General features: G+C 44.2%; 1 protein-coding gene across 3 annotated transcripts in view; it reads left to right on the top strand.

Annotated features, from left to right (window-relative positions):
- Nucleotides 1-14,471: 14,471 nt before the first annotated feature.
- Nucleotides 14,472-21,333, top strand: part of LOC144175394 (putative sodium-dependent multivitamin transporter) — a 32,442-nt gene continuing 25,580 nt past the window's right edge. For 2 of the 3 annotated variants that reach the window (XM_077704475.1, XM_077704474.1), the window contains exons 1-2: nucleotides 14,472-14,891; nucleotides 20,445-20,717. In XM_077704475.1, the coding sequence (XP_077560601.1) occupies nucleotides 14,775-14,891; nucleotides 20,445-20,717 (390 nt within the window). In that variant the 5' untranslated portion in view covers nucleotides 14,472-14,774. The remainder of the gene's footprint in view (nucleotides 14,892-20,444; nucleotides 20,718-21,333) is intronic. The other variant, XM_077704476.1, reaches the window with a different exon arrangement.

Raw genomic sequence — 21,333 nt, 5'->3', positions numbered from 1 at the left:
CTTCGCTCCACTCCCGTCGCGCAAGTGCGCGCATGCGCGACTCTCCTCCGCTGTCTCCTCTCCTTCAGGCGCTGTGACTATAAAGCGGGTAGAGCGCTGCGGCGGTTCAGTCAGCGCTCGCTCTCATTCGACTTCGCGTCACTTTGCTTGACGACTGCGTGCTTGACTCGATTCTTCCGATGAAGACGTGATGGAAGCAACGGTCCCTTCAGCGAGTGGTGTGACACAATTCAATACCAGCGTCACTCCAAACGCTAAAGTAAATTACGCCCATCTTCCCACGTATAAGAACACCCGCATGTGATGGAATGCATCATACGCGTTCACAACACGTTTCACCCGATTTAGAGAATCAACCCAATGGAAACGCCAATTGAACCCCCCGATGCGTCGCATCACATCAGTGTTCCCTCGTGGGAAGATGGGCGTAATTTTTGTTGCCCCATCGATTCTTTCGCAGGGAGCCGCTTGGTCCGGCCTGCTGGTCTGCGTGCTTCAGCTGTGGCATGCTGTGGCAAGAAATATTTCCGCCGTCGCCCCGCCTCCCGCACTTTACAGTACACTAGACCGCTGCCCAGCACCAACCAACAGCACTGGCTCTGCTATCAGCCCAAGCTTACAAGACATCGTACCGGGTGAAAAGTTGGTGGCTGTATTGTTCCTACCAGAGAGCGCATTGCCAATATCCAGTGAGGCTTATTCGCCATCCTTATTGCTGCCTTCAAGTGCACGTTCCTCGTGGCATCAGTAGTTTTTTCATTGGTCCTTGTTTTGCATTAACATTGCCCATTTTATTTGAGGATTGCGACATGTAATGGTAGCCCGCTCCCCTGCACGTGTAACTTCGGGATACACAAAATTTTACGATTTCAGCCTCCTACCGGTATGCATAAAAGAAGCACATCGCATGGTGCAGCCTTATTCCATCATAAATTGCCGGTCCAAACATGGTTGCTGGCAGCTTTTTGCATTCTCTATTCACAGCCGAACCCATGTTCTGCTGTTAATCGGCTTTCCTTCTTCTGAAGTTCAACTTTTGGTGCCTTGCTCACTCTCGGTCTTGGGACGGTTTTGAGCTTTGCAACAGGTAAAGGTCCACAAAGAATACACTGGCGATTATACAGCCCCGTGCTTATAGCGAATTGCTGTATAGCGAATGGGTAAGAAGTTAGAAAGGTATTTTTACGTAATTACGTAATCTGAGATTTGATGGGTTCAGGATGCAGATTAGGGCACCACAAAAGTTTTTTTTTTAATCGGGCCATGCGATAACAGCTAATTGAAGAGAATACCGTAATAAAATTCACCGCCTGTCTTGAAAACGCAGAAGGTGTTATGATGCAAAATTGAAATGCCACAAATTGAGATGGTTTTCCTGAAAGACGTACCTTTAGCCGCTCTTCGTTACTGAAAAAGAAGTGTGCGGCGACAGAATGGCTAGGGTGAATGAGCGGGATGAAATGGGCGTGTGGTGGAATGGGTAAGGGGTGTGATTGGCGCTCATTTTAGCTAGCTAGTCTCTATTTTAACGGGAAGCAAAATGCAGAGAGAAACAAAGTGAAGAAAGAAGGCCTTCACGGGCAAGGTACTTCCGCAATTCTGGAGGTGCGTTAGGCGTCTCGAGACCTCGAAGCATCTACAGGACATGGACTTCTGATGCAAAGCTGTTTACCGTTGCAAGTCTCATTTTTTGGTCTTTACTACCTTGCTGTCTTACCCAACAAAAAAAGACAAACGCTCCTGCAGCAGAAACCAAGTCAGTTACAATACTCTACTGGTTGCGTTGTATGCTAGTCTTGCGTCTATTAGCATTTTTTTGTTTTCGATTTACCAGAAAAGAATGACACGTCGTATATTTTGTATGTGTGCCGTGGACGAGGCAGTTTTAATGTAGCAGCGTGCTCATTCTAAAGTGAACATTGGTAGTGTGGAATGTGCAAAAAAAGGCACAGAGGTTAATACGGTCAGAAAAAAGCGTCAAAGAAGAAACCCCGCAAAAAAATTAAAAAAGCTCTCCAAAAGCTGAGATGAAAACTCCTTTTCATCCATAGCACTGCAGATGAATTCCGTGTGCATGAAGTGAAGACAAATATAAAATGTCCCTAATTGCATGCCTTCTGGTCTTGAACTTAGCACTTACAGGATATCAGCTCTGGTATTATTATGGGTATGAGAATCCACTAATAACTTCGTTGTAGCGCACTGGCGATTATTCAGTTACTGCAAGGAACTTTTGCCGCGAGGATAACACGTATTTATCCGAGAGGGCAAGTGAGACCTTTTATACAGTTTTCTTTTACCTTCACAGGTGGGGCTAAGAATACGGAAAAGAATATGGGATTAACGAGCCCCCTTTTTTTAAAAATGTGGACACGCGTCGGCCTTCTTTCTGCAAAGGTTAAGGTAAGTTGAAATCAACATGTGGTCGTTATCTTCCAAGGCGGGCAGTAAGTAATAAATACTTGAAGTACTAAGAAGCTGCTGTTGACCTTTAAGAATCTAAATCTGATGGACTCACGATGCTTGAATTTAGCTACCAACCCAGGCTAGAATATTAATAACCTTGTTAATGATGATTTGTCTTACAAATTTGTTAGAACGTGCCGTGCTAATGCACAACACTACTTTTTTCTCAGGAACACTGTTCGTTCTCAGATTGGTCGTCATTATCAACAGCCAACTGGGATAACTGCAGGACGAAAGCCTCTAAGCGTCAATACCTTGAAACGAAGCCACTGCAAATATGTGCAGTGGAATGCGCGCTGCGAACATAAATCTAGGCTTAAATATTTGGCTTCTTACGAAATGGTACAGATGCATTGATTATTGTTTCATTACTGTGGATTTGTGGCTTGGGTATTGGAAGTTATGCCCCGAAAAAGTGTCGCAATATTACACCGACATTCAAATTTATTTGGCGCGGGATTCAGGTTTATTTCTGTTTCGAGTGTGTGGGCGTGATGTTTGAAGTTAATAATTAGTATTGATTCGGTTGATTGCTTGTTTCTTGTACTTCACAGCTTGAAAGGCAGGATACAATGGACAATCCAAATATGACGCCCCGGAAGCATGGAAATAAAGACTACACCGCTCTTAGAAACACCGATCATTCTTCTTTGAAGCATCATGAAGAGCATCAACTCATCAATAACTTCGCAGCAGAATTTGCAGTTGCTACTGGGGCTACTTTGTACCCGATGTTAAGCCCTCAATGCGGCTACTATGGTCGCGATATTCCACAGACAATCTGATCTAGGCCCTATACATTGTCTTGTGAAAACATTTGATGTCTTTAACTACACGAAGATATCTAGTTACACACAATGCAGGATGCCACTCGCAGGTGGAAAAAAGCGTTTTTCCTGTTTCCCAAACCAGGAAAATTCCTGCGCCAAGTTGACCGTCAACAGTAGCTTGAGCAGGCGCCTTGTGCAGACTGCTGCAGTAGCACCTCCCTTGCAAGCCAGTTCATCAATCTAGGCATGGGTACAGGAAAATCTGTGTTGTTAATACAGCTTTTTAAGACTTATAATACAGAATGGCCGCCTACCATTGTCCCTGAAAAAGACAGTGTATGACAGCTGCATCCTACCGGTACTCGCCTACGGGGCCGAAACTTCCAGGCTAACTAAAAGGGTCTAACTTAAATTAAGGACGACCTAGCAGGCAATAGAACGCTAGAAGATGGGTGTAACATTAAGGGACAGGAAGAGAGCGGAGTGGATATAACTTAAAGGGACACTGAAGTGATTTGTAAACAATGCGGGATTACGAGCGCAAATTGTAGTCCGGAGTCCCTAGGCCCTGTTTCGACCACTCTGAGCGTGTTTACGCGAATTATTTAGTAGAAAAATCAATTAAAAAATGCTGTCCTCCTCTCTGCACTCTCGCCCATTTTCTTTGGCGTTTTCGTGTGACTTCAGCAGGAGAGGAGCAGGCAATTGGCTGCGCTACTGCACGGCTCGCCGACCTTCCGCGACCGAGTCAGTCGGCCCAACGTTTAGTCCGGTGGCCGCCGACCGGTCATGGCAATTCGCTCGATCAGTTGAAACTAAGCCACAACACGTTTGTAAATGTAAGAATGTGCCTTTCTTTACTTCGTTAGTTTGTACTATGTATCTAATTCCAAGTCAAGGTCGCTTCACACAAGGGCTGCACAAGCGCACATGTGACGCTTCGCTGACTGGTACGCCAGTAGGAAAATATAAGGCCTCTTGAAGGGGTAGAAGAGTCAGCGAAGTCAATATAGGTACTAAGGAAATAAAATCAACTGATATTTTTTTTCCGTACAGCGTAAACTAGGGTGCGGGAAGCACTTTTTTGCGCTGGGCTAACAAGCACAGCGGTCAGCAGCACGACTACGCATCTGCGAACCCTTTTCCGTCTAAGAAATGCAATTGCTAGACGCAGGGACGCAGCCAGAATTTTTTTTCGGAGGGGGTTATGGGTTTTGGGAAGGGAGTAAGTCTTGACAAAAGCAACAGTAAATATTGCTAACGCGCTGCCTGGAAAAGATTTCGGGAGGGGTTCGAACCCCCAAACCCCCCCTCTGGCTACGGCCCTGGCTAGACGTGAACATTGTGGAAACTCGGGGAACGCTTACTGCACGAGCGCAATACAACAAATAGTCACCTAAGCTGCTTGAAATACTACAACTAAATAAAAGTGTAAACTGGTTATACATTATATACCTTATATTTCAATTGTCGGCAGCGTTCTTGCCCGTGGCCGTGTGGTCTGGAGCGCTAGGTATATCATCGCAAGTGTTTTGCCCGTCACAAGTTCGAATCCCCGCGGGTAGAAGCTGTTTTTTTTTATATAAGGTAACTGTTTCATTCTTCGCCGATGTTTTCTATACTGAGTTCACCTTTTTTTTGGGCCGTAACGTTCACTGCTCCACGAACTAGTCCGCAGAACTCGCGCAGCCTGGCATTGGCGCGCAAGCGAGTTCTCGTTGGCGTGCTGTTGCCATCAGCACCGACTGCTTGCGGGCAGTGGGCACAGGCCAGAATCAACCGACCCTTGGCCTGGCGCGAACACGCTTTTTACGATACAGGCATGAGTGAGGCAAGCTCCAAATATGGGGGAAGAGCGCCTGCATTTGTGCGCCTGCGGTGACGCGGAGCGCGTTCATGCACTGCGTAGGCCTCGGCTAGTGAATGCTACGATTCCAAGCCGTCCTGGGAGGCTTATCTTATGCATTTTACAGCCGACAACATGGCAGAAGCGTGGTACTACGATTACTGGGATATTGAGAATGCCCATCCAACGACGCCATCGGATGTCAAACATGTTGTTTTACAGAACCGAAACCGAAACTTGTTTGATTGCTACCCTTGGGCATCGTCCAATCACGGTTCCCCCTCCTCCCAACGTCACAGCTTAGTTGGTGCGGCCGCCGCAAACCGCGCATGGTAGTTTTTCTTCTTTCGCTCTTTGTAAAATAATTACCGATTTGTCAACCGGATAAACGATGAAAAGTGTGCTAATTTGAGCCAGTCTACGCAGTGCAAGCAAAAACGGGAGCTTGACAAATTCACTTCAGTGTCCCTTTAATGTCAGCACTGGCACTACCAAGGCAACCTTAACACTATGACAGCTAATGTGAGGTACCACTATATATAATAACTATATTTCGTGAATGGGGACTCTGAGGACATTTTAGCCCAGCTACAGGTCCCATCTGAACTTGCAAAATATTTTTCTGTGTCTATCCCAACCGCTTGGTGGATAGAAGTGACAATATATACACGGATGAAGCCATGTCCACAAAATGTGGCAAAAGGGAACATGCACAAACCCGGACAGCGTCACTGCCATGGAAGTATACTTCCTGCAGCAGAATGGCGAGGTTGGCTAGTTGGTATATATGCATAACTAAACCTTCAAAAAGCACATCACTGAAAAACTCGTCATGTTATCCGGTTCGCTTGTCCTGCTAGGCCTACATTTTTAGTTGAAGTATACGTTGTACAGCAGGAAGCATCAAAGTAGTGCAAGAAATTTTTACAGCACAATAACATTCACACATAGTCTAAGTTGCACCAGTCAGCAGCCTGCAACATGTAAGTTATTAGCAAACGACAGGCCAGACACCAGAATCATACTCTGCCTTAAAACTGCGAAATCCCAAATGCTGTATTACTCTGATCACCAAGGTGTGTTACACACTAAATTCATTAAGCTCAAAATTCCATAAGTGACAGAAATTTCACAGCCATTTTTGAATATTTTTACTAGGTTCTGAAAGGTTAATTTACGTTTGCGATGCTGCAGTAAGAGTACGAAGCACAACCAGCGCTGCTCATACTACTGTACCAGTTACGACATGAGTGTAGTTCTGACGTTACAAATAAATTCGGGTTGCATACACGTTGTTCATTCCAAAATTTCACCACCAAACTGAGCGTTCGAAAAGATTGAACGCTAAATCGAAACGGGAAAAAAGCATCCAGATGGCATTTTAATCTAATGGTGTACTCTGGGAATTCACTCGGTTTATTATTTTATTTTAATGCTACACGCACGGCAATCATTCAATTTATTGTGCACGTTTTTTAACCGAAAACTATTATGATGAAAAAAAAAACGACATCTGCAGAAACGAAACAAAAACCAATAACACGGTAAAAGTACACAATTTGCGTGTAACCTATACACGCTTATATTCGCACACACGCCTATATTCGCACACGCACTTATCGCACTCTCCAGCTTCCCTTATTTCATTTCATATCAAAACATTCGCCTAGCAAAACAGGACAGAACACAAACACTTCACCAAACACAGGGCGAGAAATTGCGCGAGAATTGATTCTGTTTACAAACACAGCAGCCAGGTACAAAGGTCTACCGACAAATCTCCGCAACGCACAAAGCGAGTCCCTCAAATCGTTAGGGCTAACCGCTTACGCGTACCGAAGTTCGAGAGCAACTCTACTAAGTTAAATACATATGACAAGAAAACAAGGTTCACTAGTACTCACTTACCTCCACTACTTGACAGTATTTCTTCGTCCGGTAGATAAATCCATGGTAGTCAAATCACCGAAATAACGAAAGTTGAAGGCGTGCACACCCGTGCCGTCACCGGCCTGTAGCACGCGTATCAATACGGAGTGCAGTTAATTCAACTGTGGAACGATCGGACTCGCCGCGCAGCGACTTCCTGTCTCGTGTTCGCCCGAGGGAAAAATTAGTTCCTGAAAGACACCTACCTTGATAAAACTCGTTGCGAAATAGATGCCCAAGTTATTGGTAAATACAGATATTAGTTGCCAATTATATACAAGAAGAGCTTGAGCGTGGGTATTTTTTAAAGGAAACAGTAATTCTACCGACAATCTAGATTACGGCACTTAAGGCAATTTCAGGGTCTGCGGTGGAAATACAGCTGCCGTGGGGTTGTGGGCGCCGTAATTTTACGGTTTGTTCTGAGGCCGCAACCACTTGCAGCGTATTTTCCGCGCTTTCGCGCGTCGACATCGCCCCGCGTTGACGGCGTCGGCAAAATGCACGGCGATGTGAGCTGATGCGGGAGTAGGAGGAGAAAACTATTTAACAGGTAGATCGAACTTCGAAGTGGGCGGGGTCCTCAGTCCAGGACTCCGTTGGTGCGGCCTGCCGTCTTCGCCCTTTCAGCGAGCCAAAGCTGCTTACTTAGGTCGGAGCTGGCAAGTTCACTCTCCCACTGCTCCAATGTAGCTACGCCAATGTCTATGCTGTTCGCCAGATATCAGCGTCGACGCAGCGCCAGAAAGCATCCGAAAGCAGGCGACATCGTCCGGATTCCATGTCCATCTCCTGGTTTGGGGTCATTACGTTCGCAGAAAACAATCTTTTTTTTTAACGTGCGGTAATTTGGTGCCTTGAGGCAAATTACAAGCTATTTGTGTTCGAAAGTGCGCATTCCTCCCCGGCTAGCGTGGCTTTCATCGGGGAGATCGGGGGTTTGGGAGAGCTTTTTGCGAGTAAAATACGGGAGTTCTGGCTACATCGCTTGTAGTGTTAGTATGATGGGCTTGTCTGCAAGATCGGTGCGTAACGAACAAAGTTTATCAACGCCAGAAATCTAGCGGTGCATGCAATTTCATTCGCGGCTACCGTAGCTTGCATAGGGGGAACGATGAAGCGTGATAGCTTTTCTTGGCTTAAATAAGGGAGCTTTGGTTACATCACATGCAGTATTAGCATAATTGACCTGGCCTCCAAGATCGGTGCGGAAGAAACAAGCGTTAGCACTGCCGAAATTTGTCAAATATGACCACAATGAATCACCCCACAATATTCGTTGGCAGCCTCTGTTAGGTTACGAAATTCCTGGGTCCACGCATAGTTTTCCGCTGTGGTCGAGTGGATTGGAGCTTAGGTGCTGGTGTTGTGTTTTGAAAGTCGAATCTTCGGAAAACCTCATGGATTTTTTAATTTTTTTTTGGCAATGAGGGTGTCATCGAAATTTTTTTCAAGGCAAAAAAAGGCATCTTGCCGTTTAACCTACAAGTGACGTTTGACGGTAACCTCAGTATCAAGGCAGCCCCGAAATTTGCTTTGCTCACACTTTGAATTCATGAAGCTGCAGTCGGTACGTAACATCAAGGTTAAATCAAGTAGCAAGTAAAGTTAGTTGTGCTAATTGCGTCTTCGTTCAACATCCTATCTTATTTTGTTCAGATTTGACGGCAATGACACCCGCCCCCTCCTCCCCCCCACCAAAAAAAACCTTACAAGGCTCGTTGGCAACGTCGCTTGTAAACGAATTCTGGACTAAGTCCCTGCCTCTTTCCGTGAGGTTCGGTATTGGGCTACTGTTTTGAAAGTCAAAGGTTCAAAGCAATAGTGGTGGATTACAATACTTGCACAACGAAACCCCTCGGTAACTTCAGTACAGTACGCCTTCGGAGAGTTTGAAAATAAAGTATAGCAGATATAGCTAAAGTAAATGTAACTGCGATAGACATGTTCGAAGTAAAAAACGGACATACCAGCAACATCTGAACAACGTCAGCAAAATATGTCTAAATACCGTCCCCAAATGAAGCAGCAGCAACATCGAGAGTACATATTAAGCAAAGGCTCTAAGAACGTCCGACATTAAAGTACCAGCAACGTTATCTCAACGTCCAGAAATTTTCATTAAAATATTGCACGTTGTATGGATGTCTAATAGAGATACTGCTGGGACATAGACGTTCGAATCTTTTTGGGAGGTCGCAGAGATGTTAGTGGTGTGCTGGGATAGGTAGAGCTGGCTCTATGCTGTTTGTACCGCACGCCTGAGTAAGCGATGCCGTTTCGCGCAGACAAATTTTGCGGAAATGTGCTTCCTGGAAGCTGTATGTACCTGGTACTGTAATACTTACGTTTGACTAAAGCTTGATGTTAGGGCCATTGGTATCCCTGCATGATAGGCGGGACAGCATTTTTGCACTACAGGAGACATCAACAAAACAGAAAATGCTTACAGTAGGAGTGAAGCGCTTCACTCGTACTGTACGTTCTTTTCTTTTTGTGGTTGTTTCCTGTAGTTTTGAATGCATTGTCCCGTCTATCAAGCTTACGGTTTATCTCTTCCTGCTAGTCTGAGGGCAATCGGTACAGACGATATCGATGGAGTTCCTAATCTTCACAGGCGCCATCACCTTAAAGGAAGTCTTTACTGAAACCATCGCTACAGCGTCTTTGTGACGTCCAGCTGTAAGAAAGGCCTGAACCACTACTATCTCAGAAGTTATTCGTTGTGGACGTTAGCACTGCGTCTAGGTAGCCTCTCCAACCTAATCATACCGTAATAAACGTACTCCGAACATCAGCATACACGGGAAAAGTAGGCGCTGAGCTATAGCGACAGCGTTGGCTGCGGATTCAGCCGCTCGGCCAAAAGTTGATAAAACATTTGGATGAGAAGTATATGTAGACAGGACGTTTCCAATCTACTGAAAGTGGGGGCAGGCTCTCGGCTTGTCAAAACTGCAAAGCAAAAACCGTACATTAGGCTTTTTTAGGAGAAAACAAATTACATAGTTTAGCTTACATTAGCAGTGATCTTTTCTTGAAGATAGGCGTGGGCATGATTTTTTTTGGTAAAAAAAGAACCGCGCCAAATCTAGGCGAGATGAAACCAGAATATAAAACAAAGAGCCCAATGTAGACGTGCTCCAAGCGCCACAGTAACAAAGGTCCCAGTAGGGGGTGTACGCGCGGTGCGAACGCAGGAAAATTGAACTGAATTGAGCCAACCCCCATTGCGTTTGTCACGAAAGAAACGTGAGGAGACGGCAAGGGCGCGAGGGCAAGGGAGGAGAGGGTGCTACGTAGCAGTAGCCGCAGAAGACTGTCGTATGCATACTGCAGCAAAACCACGAGGAAATCCGCAGCCATTTCTTATTTTGAAGTGTGGTCCTCTTGGCCTTGTCAGTGTGCCACAAAAAAAATAAAATCTAGGGCATGTTAACGACGTGGTGCAGGAAAGTAATAAGCGCACGACGTACATTTGAACGCACTGATGGAATGGAAATGTTAACTGAAGCGGAGAAAGCACAACCTGGTGTCACTGTATAGAAATATTTAGAAATATATGACTTGTTTTTTGCTCCTGTGTTACTGCAATTATTATGCTTCGTTGTTATTCTGAGCATAACAGTGTATATTGTACCTCGCCTACTCTTGAAGCCAAACAACTCTGCATAATAGAAAAAAAATAAACAGAACACTGGCCCTGTCTACGCTGGTAGTGTCGGCCCTCAGACACCTTTCAAGTATTTTTTACGGTCACTTTTCACCTGGGGGAGCCCCAACTTCTTGTTGGAAAAAAAAAAGGTTTATTTGAATTGAATAATGAGCGACCCGAAGTAACTTTGAGAATCATACCCTTTTTGCAGATGCAAGTTTTCTCGGAGTTATAACCTTATTGAAGAGCAAAGTAAGCCACGGAAATAGGAAGGGAACAAGCAGGCTACACAGTGGCCTAAACAGTATGAGTTCTGTGGTTGCAGTACCTCATATTTCGGTTTGCATGGGCAGGAAATTTGTGGCAATCATAATGTTTTTTTCACGAAGTGAACAAATCGTCGATGAAACCATCTTTCAGTAAAAAAGTTACTGCTGTCATGGATCATGGGTAGCAGAAAGTTCACTCCACTGTAATATTAACTACCTTTACTTCTTTCGTGGCCGCGTTGGGCTTAACAATTTTAAATCACTACGTCAGCGACTGCCCATGCAGAACCCCTGGCTCCGTTTCATTTGCATCCTAGCCTAAACTAACTAGTTGTTTTACTGTTTAAATGTTGTGATACACCTGTAAGTGAAAATGAGGTTACTGGGGCGATCTATTAGTTTTAACTTCACCAGCTCCCCTTTTTTATTTAAATATGACATTTGTGACACGTAGAAAAGTGTTTTATTCGAACTGTGTCGGCAGCAGACGAGGCCTGGCTCGTGTCGAATGCAATACATTCTGCGTCATCGGCGTCCTAATGGGCATATTTTTGGCGCTGTTTCTCAGTCTTGTTTCATCGCTATTCTGTTAGATAAACAGAAAGAATAGGCTTTGTTCGACAAAATGCGATAATTTATCATGGAAACTTTACAGGGAACTCTGTAAGCGCCATAAAAACAGAAAAATAAGCTTTACCTGATTTCATTAAACTCAAACCAAATTTGAAATAGTTAGGTGTAATTGCTTACCTTTACAACATCAAAGTATATATTATTTCTTCAAAGCAATCAATTCAAATTACCCATGGCTAACGACATGGATGGTTCAAACTCAAATTTTTCTTGTGTGCGAAAATCAAAAGGCGAAGTGCCAAAGGCAAGGTCATTGCAAAGTCAAAGCGTCAACGACCAAGGTGCAAACCTCGTTAGAGTCAAAATCCAAGCGTCAACAGTCAGAGCGCAAACTGCCTGCGAATGAAAGTCCAAAGTCAGACGACAACCAACGAATCCCACACGAGAAAGCTGACCACCCCCACCTATCATTGTCCTTCAAAGTGAAGCGTCCCACTTTGACTTATTATAATTGCACTGCTTTGACAGTGTCGGAATGGCACACTCGGACGGACGTCGGCTTCATAATGCGAGGGGCCAGGGGCGATTCTGACAAAGGGAAGCGTTTTTTCTTAAGTCACAATCGTCATCATCGTGTGAACTCGCATTGTGTAGTTTTGGTTACGACACCGCCCCGTGAGTGAGACCAAGAAAGCTTCCGTTTAAAAAAGAACTGCTTCATAAACGTTTAAATATGGTAAGGGCAGCCCCACTTGATTTTACAGATTTTACCATTTAAATTAGCCTTGTCCCGGCTCGTTTCGTTAGCAAAACATTTGATTGTCTATCCTTGGGAATCTGGAGTGTTGGTAACCTCCAGATTACCATGGAGGCGTGTGTACTGGGGCAGATGTGTTCTTGTTAATCCCCACGCCGACTCCATTACTCCCCGCTGTTGCCGAATTTTAATCATTTGCCGTTTCAATTTTGGGCACATTTGAACTTTAAGATCAACTGAATATTCTTTTGATTAGAATTCTCTCGAAATTTAAATCCAGTTATTTATTCCTGCTCGGAGTGCACAGGTTCATTGATATTTTGGGTATCCCGTTTCATATGCCTAAAAAGTAAGTATATCAAGTAAGTCTTTCGCTGTGTCACTTTTCCAATCAGCTTAAGTCGTCGTATCGGTAGTAGCTTTCATTGCAGTCAACCCCCCTCCCCCAATTTTTGTATGTTCGTTCTCAAGCCTGTTTTTTATCTTGCCCACCCAAACCTAAAAATTTTAATCCCCATTCTGGCACATCAGACATTATCGCTCCGCAAGGGCTTTTCCAGAACTGCTTTAGGATAATTCAAATCCGCGGATGCTATCACCTCAAAACTGGCTCTTTCGAAATTTATTATAAACCTTTTCGCTTTTGTGTATGCGTTGAAAATGAGTTTCACAATGATCTGCGATGCATAATTTTCTTCGACTCTTTTGGTTCCTTGCCGTGGGACGTAAAGCCCTGTCGGGTTGAACCGTTAGTTCCCTCGGTAGATATCCTGGAAATTGATCTTATTCCTAAACCTCTCCATTATTTCGGATAAACTCGATTGTAGATCTACACAAACAAGTGTTTGGTCGCTAATCCAGCGTTTTGCTGTACAATACTTGCTTCAGCTTTTAGTCGCCTGCTCAGATTTCACACAACTATTTGTGATGTTTTTCGGGACTCGAGTTTTATGCCCCTGCAGTTATTACAGTCAGTTATTACTTCAGTTTTGGATTGAAACGTACCCACACTCTAGAGAGCTCAGAAATATTGCTCAGGGTTTTGAAGTGCGAGGAAAGATCTGGAGCAGCAATTTCAGGAATAGTAGAGGCAGAATTTGGCTGCATCTGAGAAGTGAGAGAAGAAAACCAGTGAGAAGAAAATAAAAATTACAGTCAATGTATGACAATGTGCACTAGCTTAATGGTATTGTATGAAAACGCACCCCCCAGTTTGACAGAGGAGGACAAGGATAACGTAAACGTAATACACAATGGCCTTACTACGATCATCTCAGAGTCTGTAGTAGCTATAGGAAGAGGAAGATAACCAAAAAACTTAACTTTTAAACCCTTGGAAAACAAAGGAGAAAGTTCATAAAGAAATAATACGAATGTGTAAGCTGTCAGATGCAAATAACATTTTGGAGAGTCGAAAAGAGCGGCCGAAAAACTTGCGGAACTAGTGCCTGCACCATGGCAAGCACCGAGGAAACTTACAAAAAAGACTGCTTATGGTTCATAAAAGAGATAATGCATGCGGAGTTCAAGCGTGCACTGTGAATAGAAAATGATGATGTCAGTAGGAACATTTACGAGTAGTGAAATAAAAAAAACGATGCCGTTGTGCGGTAGGAAAGCAAAGCCAGAAAGCAATTGGTCACGTCTATAGTGGCAAAAACGTTGTAAGAGTAACTCTTCACGTCGTGGAAAATAGCCAAGAAATAATAATGAAAGCAGGGCGACAGGAAAAGCTGGCTCTAGAGGAGCTGGAAATGGGGACATATTTTACGGAGACAGCCTTCAAAACTAAAACAGCGATGCCCCAAAGCCCAATAAAAAAGTCGGAAAAATGTTGAATATTAACACACACCAAGGGTGAGATGTCAGAGAACTCCGGAACTACAGATTCGTATGCGTACTTTCTAGTGGAGAAAGCTCCGTAAAAAATTAATAATCGTCATATTTCCACTAGCGCAGACAACAACCTTGGTTTAGAAAACGTTGCATTGAATAGCGGTAGAGAGTTAGCGAGAAAGAGGCACAACAGAACGATAAAAAACGGAGCGTGACGGATGCTGTTGCTTGTCGCTCGAAAGCTGTTTCGCGCTAGCTTAGTGCAGTGTAACGTTTATCGTGCGAGCGAAGGTCATCAGAATTGTTGGGCCAGGCTGAAAGTTCAACAGCATCAGGGTTTTCGTGCTAAATCGCGCGTATGCCTGCGCAGGTGCGAAGAACCACTACGTAGCTGGAAATACGAAGTTTCGGCAAAGGCAATCAGTCGCATTTAGAGGTGGGAAGGCGGCCTGCGAAAGCGTCCAAGCGGGGGATCAGAAAACGCATTTATCAATCACCCACGCACCTTCTGCAAATTGCAGAAATTTGACCACCGGAAAAGGGTCTATAGGACATGCATAAATGAAAAGCGCTGGCTGAGAAATAGAAAGTTAAAGGGCGGAAAAAAAGCCCTGAGGCTGATGCATCATTGACGCTGTTGAAACCAAGGGGGACGTTACTACTGAGTTATATAATGTCTTCGGAAGGCAACAGCCTGGGCACTGCGGACTGCGTTGTCTTCGGTGTCCTCACAGCTCTTGGATACCTGGTTGGCCTGTACTTCTCCTTCTCTCGTCGGCTTCGTGTGCAGGTACGTTTCACAGCACCGAGGCTGCCGAAAATCGGCATATTGAACTCGTATATATTTCGGATTTTTGAATACAATGTTTTTGCGTGGCAGTATCTGGAACGCCGCAGTATCAAACGGAAGTCATTAAGTCACGAAGAAACTTTTGCGTTTGGAACAAGTCATAGTAACGTGAAGTAACATAGTTGAACTTTTGCATTTTTTATGCATTTTTCACAGATACATTTATCGTACCAGACCCTCCTCATTACCCACTGTGCGCCCTCTTTCCACATCACGCAGACTATTCAGTCGACGCAGCTTCACCAGAATCTACGGCACCACAAACTCATTCAATTCATCTGCTTTCCCACGTGCTATCCGCTTGTGGAACGATCTCCCTGATAATATCGCATCGCTGACTGACCCAGAAACATTCCGGAATCACCTGCATAAGCATTTTCCCATGTAAAACCACCAATCAGGAACGCTGGCGTCCCTTTCTTTAAGCACCATGTTGTTGTTTGTTTTCTTTTTTTACGGTTACGGCTACCACACTTGCTATTATTGCTTGTATTTATTCTATTGTAACACTTGCGGTTATCACGTTGTTTTTTTTGTTTTTGCCCTGCCTTGTTGCTGTAATATATGTCTACTTATAGTATAACTTTAGTGGTTATTTGTAGTTTGTTCTCTTCTTTTTTTTTACGGTTACGGCTACCACACTTGATATTATTGCTTGTATTTATTCTCTTCTCACGCTTGCTGTTATCATGGTCTTTTTTTTTTTACTCGGGCATCCATGATTATTATATGCACCGAATAAAACAAGGCTCCAAACGCCAAACCACCCCCTCGGACCCCGTGATCGAGTCTGGACTTGCTGGATGACAGCTAGGTGTCGTAACCACCGATACTTTCTGCTGGGCTAGTTGGCTTACGCTTATTTTAAAATAACACGCAACATATCCACACGGAACAAATAAAAGACAGACAGGACAGAAGCGCTTGTCCTGTCTCTTCATTGCGTGTTCTGTCTGAATTTCATGTGCTCAGTATTAAAGAAAAATTGCCCGCGTTTCTGCTTGCGTCGCTTGAAATGTCCAAGACACGAGAGCATTCTGCCTCTCCAGCCTTGTAACTTTCTCCCGTCTCAACCCATGCTATCTCTCCTGATGTTTCCGTTCGGTTTCGGTCCTCCCATGATAAAGACAATAGAGGTTGGTTGAATTCAATTTAACGAGCCTTGGGCTCAAACCGCGAGCCCATGGCTTCCGCTCAAGCTCTTTTTGTATTGTGTGGGGAAAGTATTACGTTGAACGCGTTTTTTTTTCTTTTTATTATCGCAGAATTGCGTCCATGTCTATTTTTTGATTAAAAGAACACTGCATAGACCAGTTATGTGTTTATTCCGCACAAGCTCTTTTTGTATTGTGTGGGGGAAATGTTACGTTGTAGGCGGTTTTTTCTTTTACTATCGCAGAATTGCATCCACGCCTATTTTTGATTAAACGAACACTGGACGGACCAGATATGTGTTTATTTTCCCTGAAATATCTTCAATAATTTCGTTTTGCTGAACAATGTCAAAAGGTATAAACCATGTTTCCATACTTCATTCTTCGGGAATGTTTTGGCTATATAAACACCTGGTTTAGGAGTAGTTCTAACTTTTGTTTGGAAGGCTGAATCAAGAGACAGACAAACATATTGACAGTCAGGCTTAAACTTCCGCGTTTACGGAGCCCAAGAAAGACTTTTGTCCGTCAAAAAATCCCAACTACTAGATTGCGCAGGTGACAACCGGTGCAGCTTAATTTATGGGATCATTTTTCTTTTCTGTGCAATACAAGTCTAGAACCTTAGTTCATTATTAAAACCCGAGAAGAAAAAAGAAGCACTGGGCGCTACTACCGTCAGCCTCACTAACTGCTGCAATAAGGTGAAACTGGTTCGCAAAGTGGTTTGATGCTTTCGCCAGGTTTTAAAGTTGTGATATTTCACTTTGTTTATACTTCTTAACGACTGTTTGTTTACTCACGCAGCGATTTGATATCTTGAACGCCCTCGCAATCAATAGTTTCCAAACTGTGGATATGCTTGCCTAGTGGGACGAATTTCCTCACAAGTCAACATTACCAAATCGGCAAGGATTGAAGGGTTAGGAGAAAGGCTCTTTCGAACGCACTTTGCCGCTAGAAAAATACCTGTCAATGGGCCGAACAAAAACTGACATGTCTTATACAATTTACACTTAAAGCTGAACAAGTAATTCTGCAAGTCATTCTAGTGCCCTGGATATTTAACTACAATTTTATGTTTGTATTGGCAACGAGTTTAACAATGATTATTTCCCAATGTTCTTATTGCTGAATATAATTGGGAAAAAGAGCTGGAAATATTACGAAAATATTGTGCTGAATTGGGCGAAAAACCCGCTTTTTCTTGTCGGTACCTTCACTGTTAAAACGGCTCGTACAGCACTTTCGGCACTGGCCTGCTTTCTTTTGGCGCTGCTGTTTTCCTTTCCCGGCGCGCGCTGCGTAAACTTCAACATTTTGTGCCCGTGATTTCCTGCACCTCAAAAGGCGCATGCGTGAAACATAGAGATCTAACAATTATGCCTTAAAAAGGTTTGAAGCATTCTGGCAAACAACTACGCAGAGTGGCATAGAAATGAAATGGCGGTATCTGCCCCGTGGCTGGGGGTCTGAGACAGAGTGCACTAGAACAGGAAGTCTTCCTGTCGTTTCCGATAGGAGCGATAGCTCATTCGATCATGGCACAAAAATAGCAGCCGTCTGTGTCAGATACTTGCACACATAAGGACACTCGCAGCGGTCCTGTATTATTCTCTAGGCCTTCCCATCTGCGAGCCTCATGGTATGATTTCGATGCTGATGCAAGATACTGGCAAGGAATAAACAAAGCGTGATCATGAAGGGAAAGACTAGGGAGCAACATATTTGCTGATGACAAGCTAAAGCTAATCACGTATACATACTTAGCCTTTATCAGTTAATTCTCCCGGAGGAAGTAACGACCGGGTAAATCAGAAGGCATCATGGCCATTTCGAGCATCTTTTGGAATTACTTGTCACGACACACGTACTCTGATATCCAGTGCTTGTACCGCAGCCACTAGGGACAGTTCATTTATCGTTGTCCATAATCACCAGTTAACGCCGTGGTGGAGCCCTTGCTTATGGAATGAGGGGGTGGTGGTTCGATCTTTTTCTTAGTGCTCAGACATACGTGACTTCCGTCAACGCTGGCAAAGTCGCTCATCAGCGACGCTATGTGGCGCTTTTTTCCATGTAATGAAACTGAGAGGCACACTCTGTGTCGAGAGTGTTTGGAGTGTACGAAGCCATTTGCCGCAAACGTCTGGGATTCGCGAAGAGAAACAACGTGAAAATATTGAACACATTCTTCTGCAAACGAAGTTATTAGAAATGGACAATAAAATGTGTGAACGGCAAAACAAAAAAACAATTTTTTTTTCATTTTTAGTGACAACCCAGATATTGTGCAGGACGTGAAGGCACTATGCAAGATTAGAAGGCGCGATCATAGCATGGTTAGATGCAAAGAAAGTCTGAATCTCAAAAAAGAAAGAACGAGGCTAGTGAAAAGTAGGAAATCCGACATGGAGTCAGTCAGAGCTCGGACCCACGATTTTAAAATACGCCCTTCCCAACAAATTCGCGCTTCTGACCGGGGAGGACGAGGACTTTGTAGACATACTAGGTGACAACTTAGCAACGGCAATTATGGAATCAGCCGCATCTATGGGGCAAGTAGCCGGCAGAAAAAAAACTGGAAAACTAACTAAAAAACAAGAAATTGATTGTGAAACATAAGAACATGACACTGACGAGTACGGCAGATTAAATCGAGTTAAACGAGCTGACGAAATCAATTAACAGGAAAAAAATGAACAGCATTCATACGTACAAAATGGCAGTAATCGAGGAATCAACGAAATTGAAGCTAGCGTTAGGCAAAGAGATGATTTACGAACTCAACGAAGAGCAGGGTAACACTACACACAACATGGACGAGATAATCAAAGTAGAAGAACGATTCTACACCACGATGTATGCCTGAAACGTTATACCAGGGGAAAGAACTAAGATTACAGGCTTTTGCACGAAGTTCCACTAATGAATAAGGACGAAGTTGAAAAGGCTGTTAAGGATATGAAAAGACCAGAGTAAAAAACCAGAGTAAAAATGTATTAACAAAATCACTATGGCAGAAAACTTCGTAAAGTTAAAAAAAATTGCACTGTGGGATTTGAACCTGAGCTCTCTGGTTTAAAACCAAGTACTGTACCACAGCGGTACGGGGCAGCTGCAAACATGGCGTTTTAAGGAATATTTATCCCATAGAATCTCCGCCTAGCCTGCTTGGACAATGAGAGGCGACTGCCGTGAGAAATGTCTAACGATAATCCTCACGGTTGCCGGGATAATAGAAACTATCAATTTTTAATCCGCAAGAGAGTACGAAAGGGGATACAATCTCTCCAAAACTGTGTACAGCTTGTCTCAAGCATGTATTAATAAATTAAGACTGAGAAAAGACGCGATTACGGGCAAAAAAAATACTTGAGCTGCTTCAGGTTTGCAGACAACATATTCTTGCTAAGCTTGTGTGCAGGGCACCTGAAAAAAATCTGGAGGAACTAAACACAGAAAGAAAGGCCGTGTGACTAAAAATAAGTAAGGATAAATCGACAGTCATCATAAATACATAGGCATAAATCGCTCTGTTCAACACACGTAACGACACGCTAGGACAAGTAGAAGTAGAACTGCCTTAGTGAGGTCATCTGTGCTGATTTCAACCACAAGAAATAAATTCGAAGCAGAATTGGCATGGGCTGGGCTTCATTCAGCAGACACTCCCAAACCATAAAAAGTAAGCTACCTCTATTACTGAAAAAGAAAACATAAGCGCAATGCATCGTGCCATTGATGACATATAGTGGCGCCTCACTAAAAAACGAAAGCAAACTAAGATTGGTTCAACGGGCTATGGAACAAATAATGGTCGAAGTAGCGCTTCGAGAGAGGAAACGAGCTGCCTGGAGCACAGAACAAACTCGAGTAGAATATATCATAGATCCAATAAAAAAAAATAGGTTGACTTCAGCTGGCCACGTGGTTAGGCGAAATGACAATCGGTGGACTACAAGGGTGACCAAGCGGATAACGATAGACGGGTCTTGTGAAAGAAGGAGGCCAATTACACGATGGAGGGACGAACTAAGGAATTTCGGAGGCACAGAAGCGCAAGACAGGAGCGGTTGGAGGTCGATGGGTGAGGCCTTCGCCCTGCAGTGGACCTAGTGGGTTGTTGTTGTTAATGATGATGATGATGGTCACAGCGGAAGTGTCCGGACAGCATTGACATGGAAACGAAATGTCGCATCTGTACAAGGGACGTTATGTTTGACATTTCTGTTTAAAAATTTCTTAAGGGCTGCCACAAGGTGCGGTACTTTCAATTACCTTGTTCAACTTTTGCTTAGGTTCTGCTAGTGCTTAAGACAATATTTTTCTCCCCTAGGTATTAGCGAGCGCTGCCGCCAGCAGCAACGTTGCGGGTTCTGAGGAGCAGGAGGCTTTCTTGGGTGGTCGCAGCCTCCCGGCGTCGGCTCTGGCCGTTTCTGTTCTGGCGTCTGCAGTGAACGGCATGAGTCTGGTCGGCTTTGTGGGGCACTATTACGCGCACGGGTTCAATGTGGTGTGGACTCTGCCCTCTGCTCCCCTTATGGCGGCGTTCGTTGCGGTGGCCTTTGTGCCACTACTGTACGGAATGAAGGTGACGTCTGTCTTCCAGGTAAGAATGGGGGGTGGGGTGGGGGGGGGGAAGAAGTGCCGTCGGTTGACAAAACATTAGCAGTCATCCCACTGTGTTGATGGAGGTGGGTGAGCAGCACAACTTTCTAGCAGCACAACTTTCAGCACAACTTTATAGCACAACTTTCTAGGTGGGTGAGCAGCACAACATCGGAGTGACGCAGATTTTATGGAAAGACATGGGCAAATTTTTTAAAGCTAAGATTTCTATGCCCCACTAATGCCGTGCTAGGTCGCACAAAAATACGCTGCAGGAAGGCCAAATTTGCACAATAGGCTTCACAAAACGATTATAATGATAAGCGGAGGCACGCCAAGCACCCCAAGAAAGAAACGCTTCCCGCACTCCGAATGAAACCTGGGTCTCTCGGGTTATGAAGCCTTTCGTTCGCGTCATTCCGACACGGTCGAAGCAGTTTAGCTTGGTGTTTTAACCACTTTTCTGGGAAGAAAACTGGCTTTGATTTCTTTTCTTTCGAGCATTGATAACGGTCATTCCTAAGAAACAGCTTTGTGTCTAGGACACGACGCGTGCATGCAAACGTCTTTATTGTCTCTCTAAGATATTGGGATTTAAGTGAAAAGATACTCGGCCA

Source organism: Haemaphysalis longicornis, unplaced genomic scaffold, assembly GCF_048455015.1.
Source record: "Haemaphysalis longicornis isolate Haplotype H1 unplaced genomic scaffold, Haemaphysalis longicornis Haplotype H1 scaffold_3, whole genome shotgun sequence".
NCBI lineage: Eukaryota > Metazoa > Arthropoda > Arachnida > Ixodida > Ixodidae > Haemaphysalis > Haemaphysalis longicornis.
Note: the sequence above shows the minus strand (reverse complement) of the source record. Positions and strands in the feature narration are given on the sequence as shown.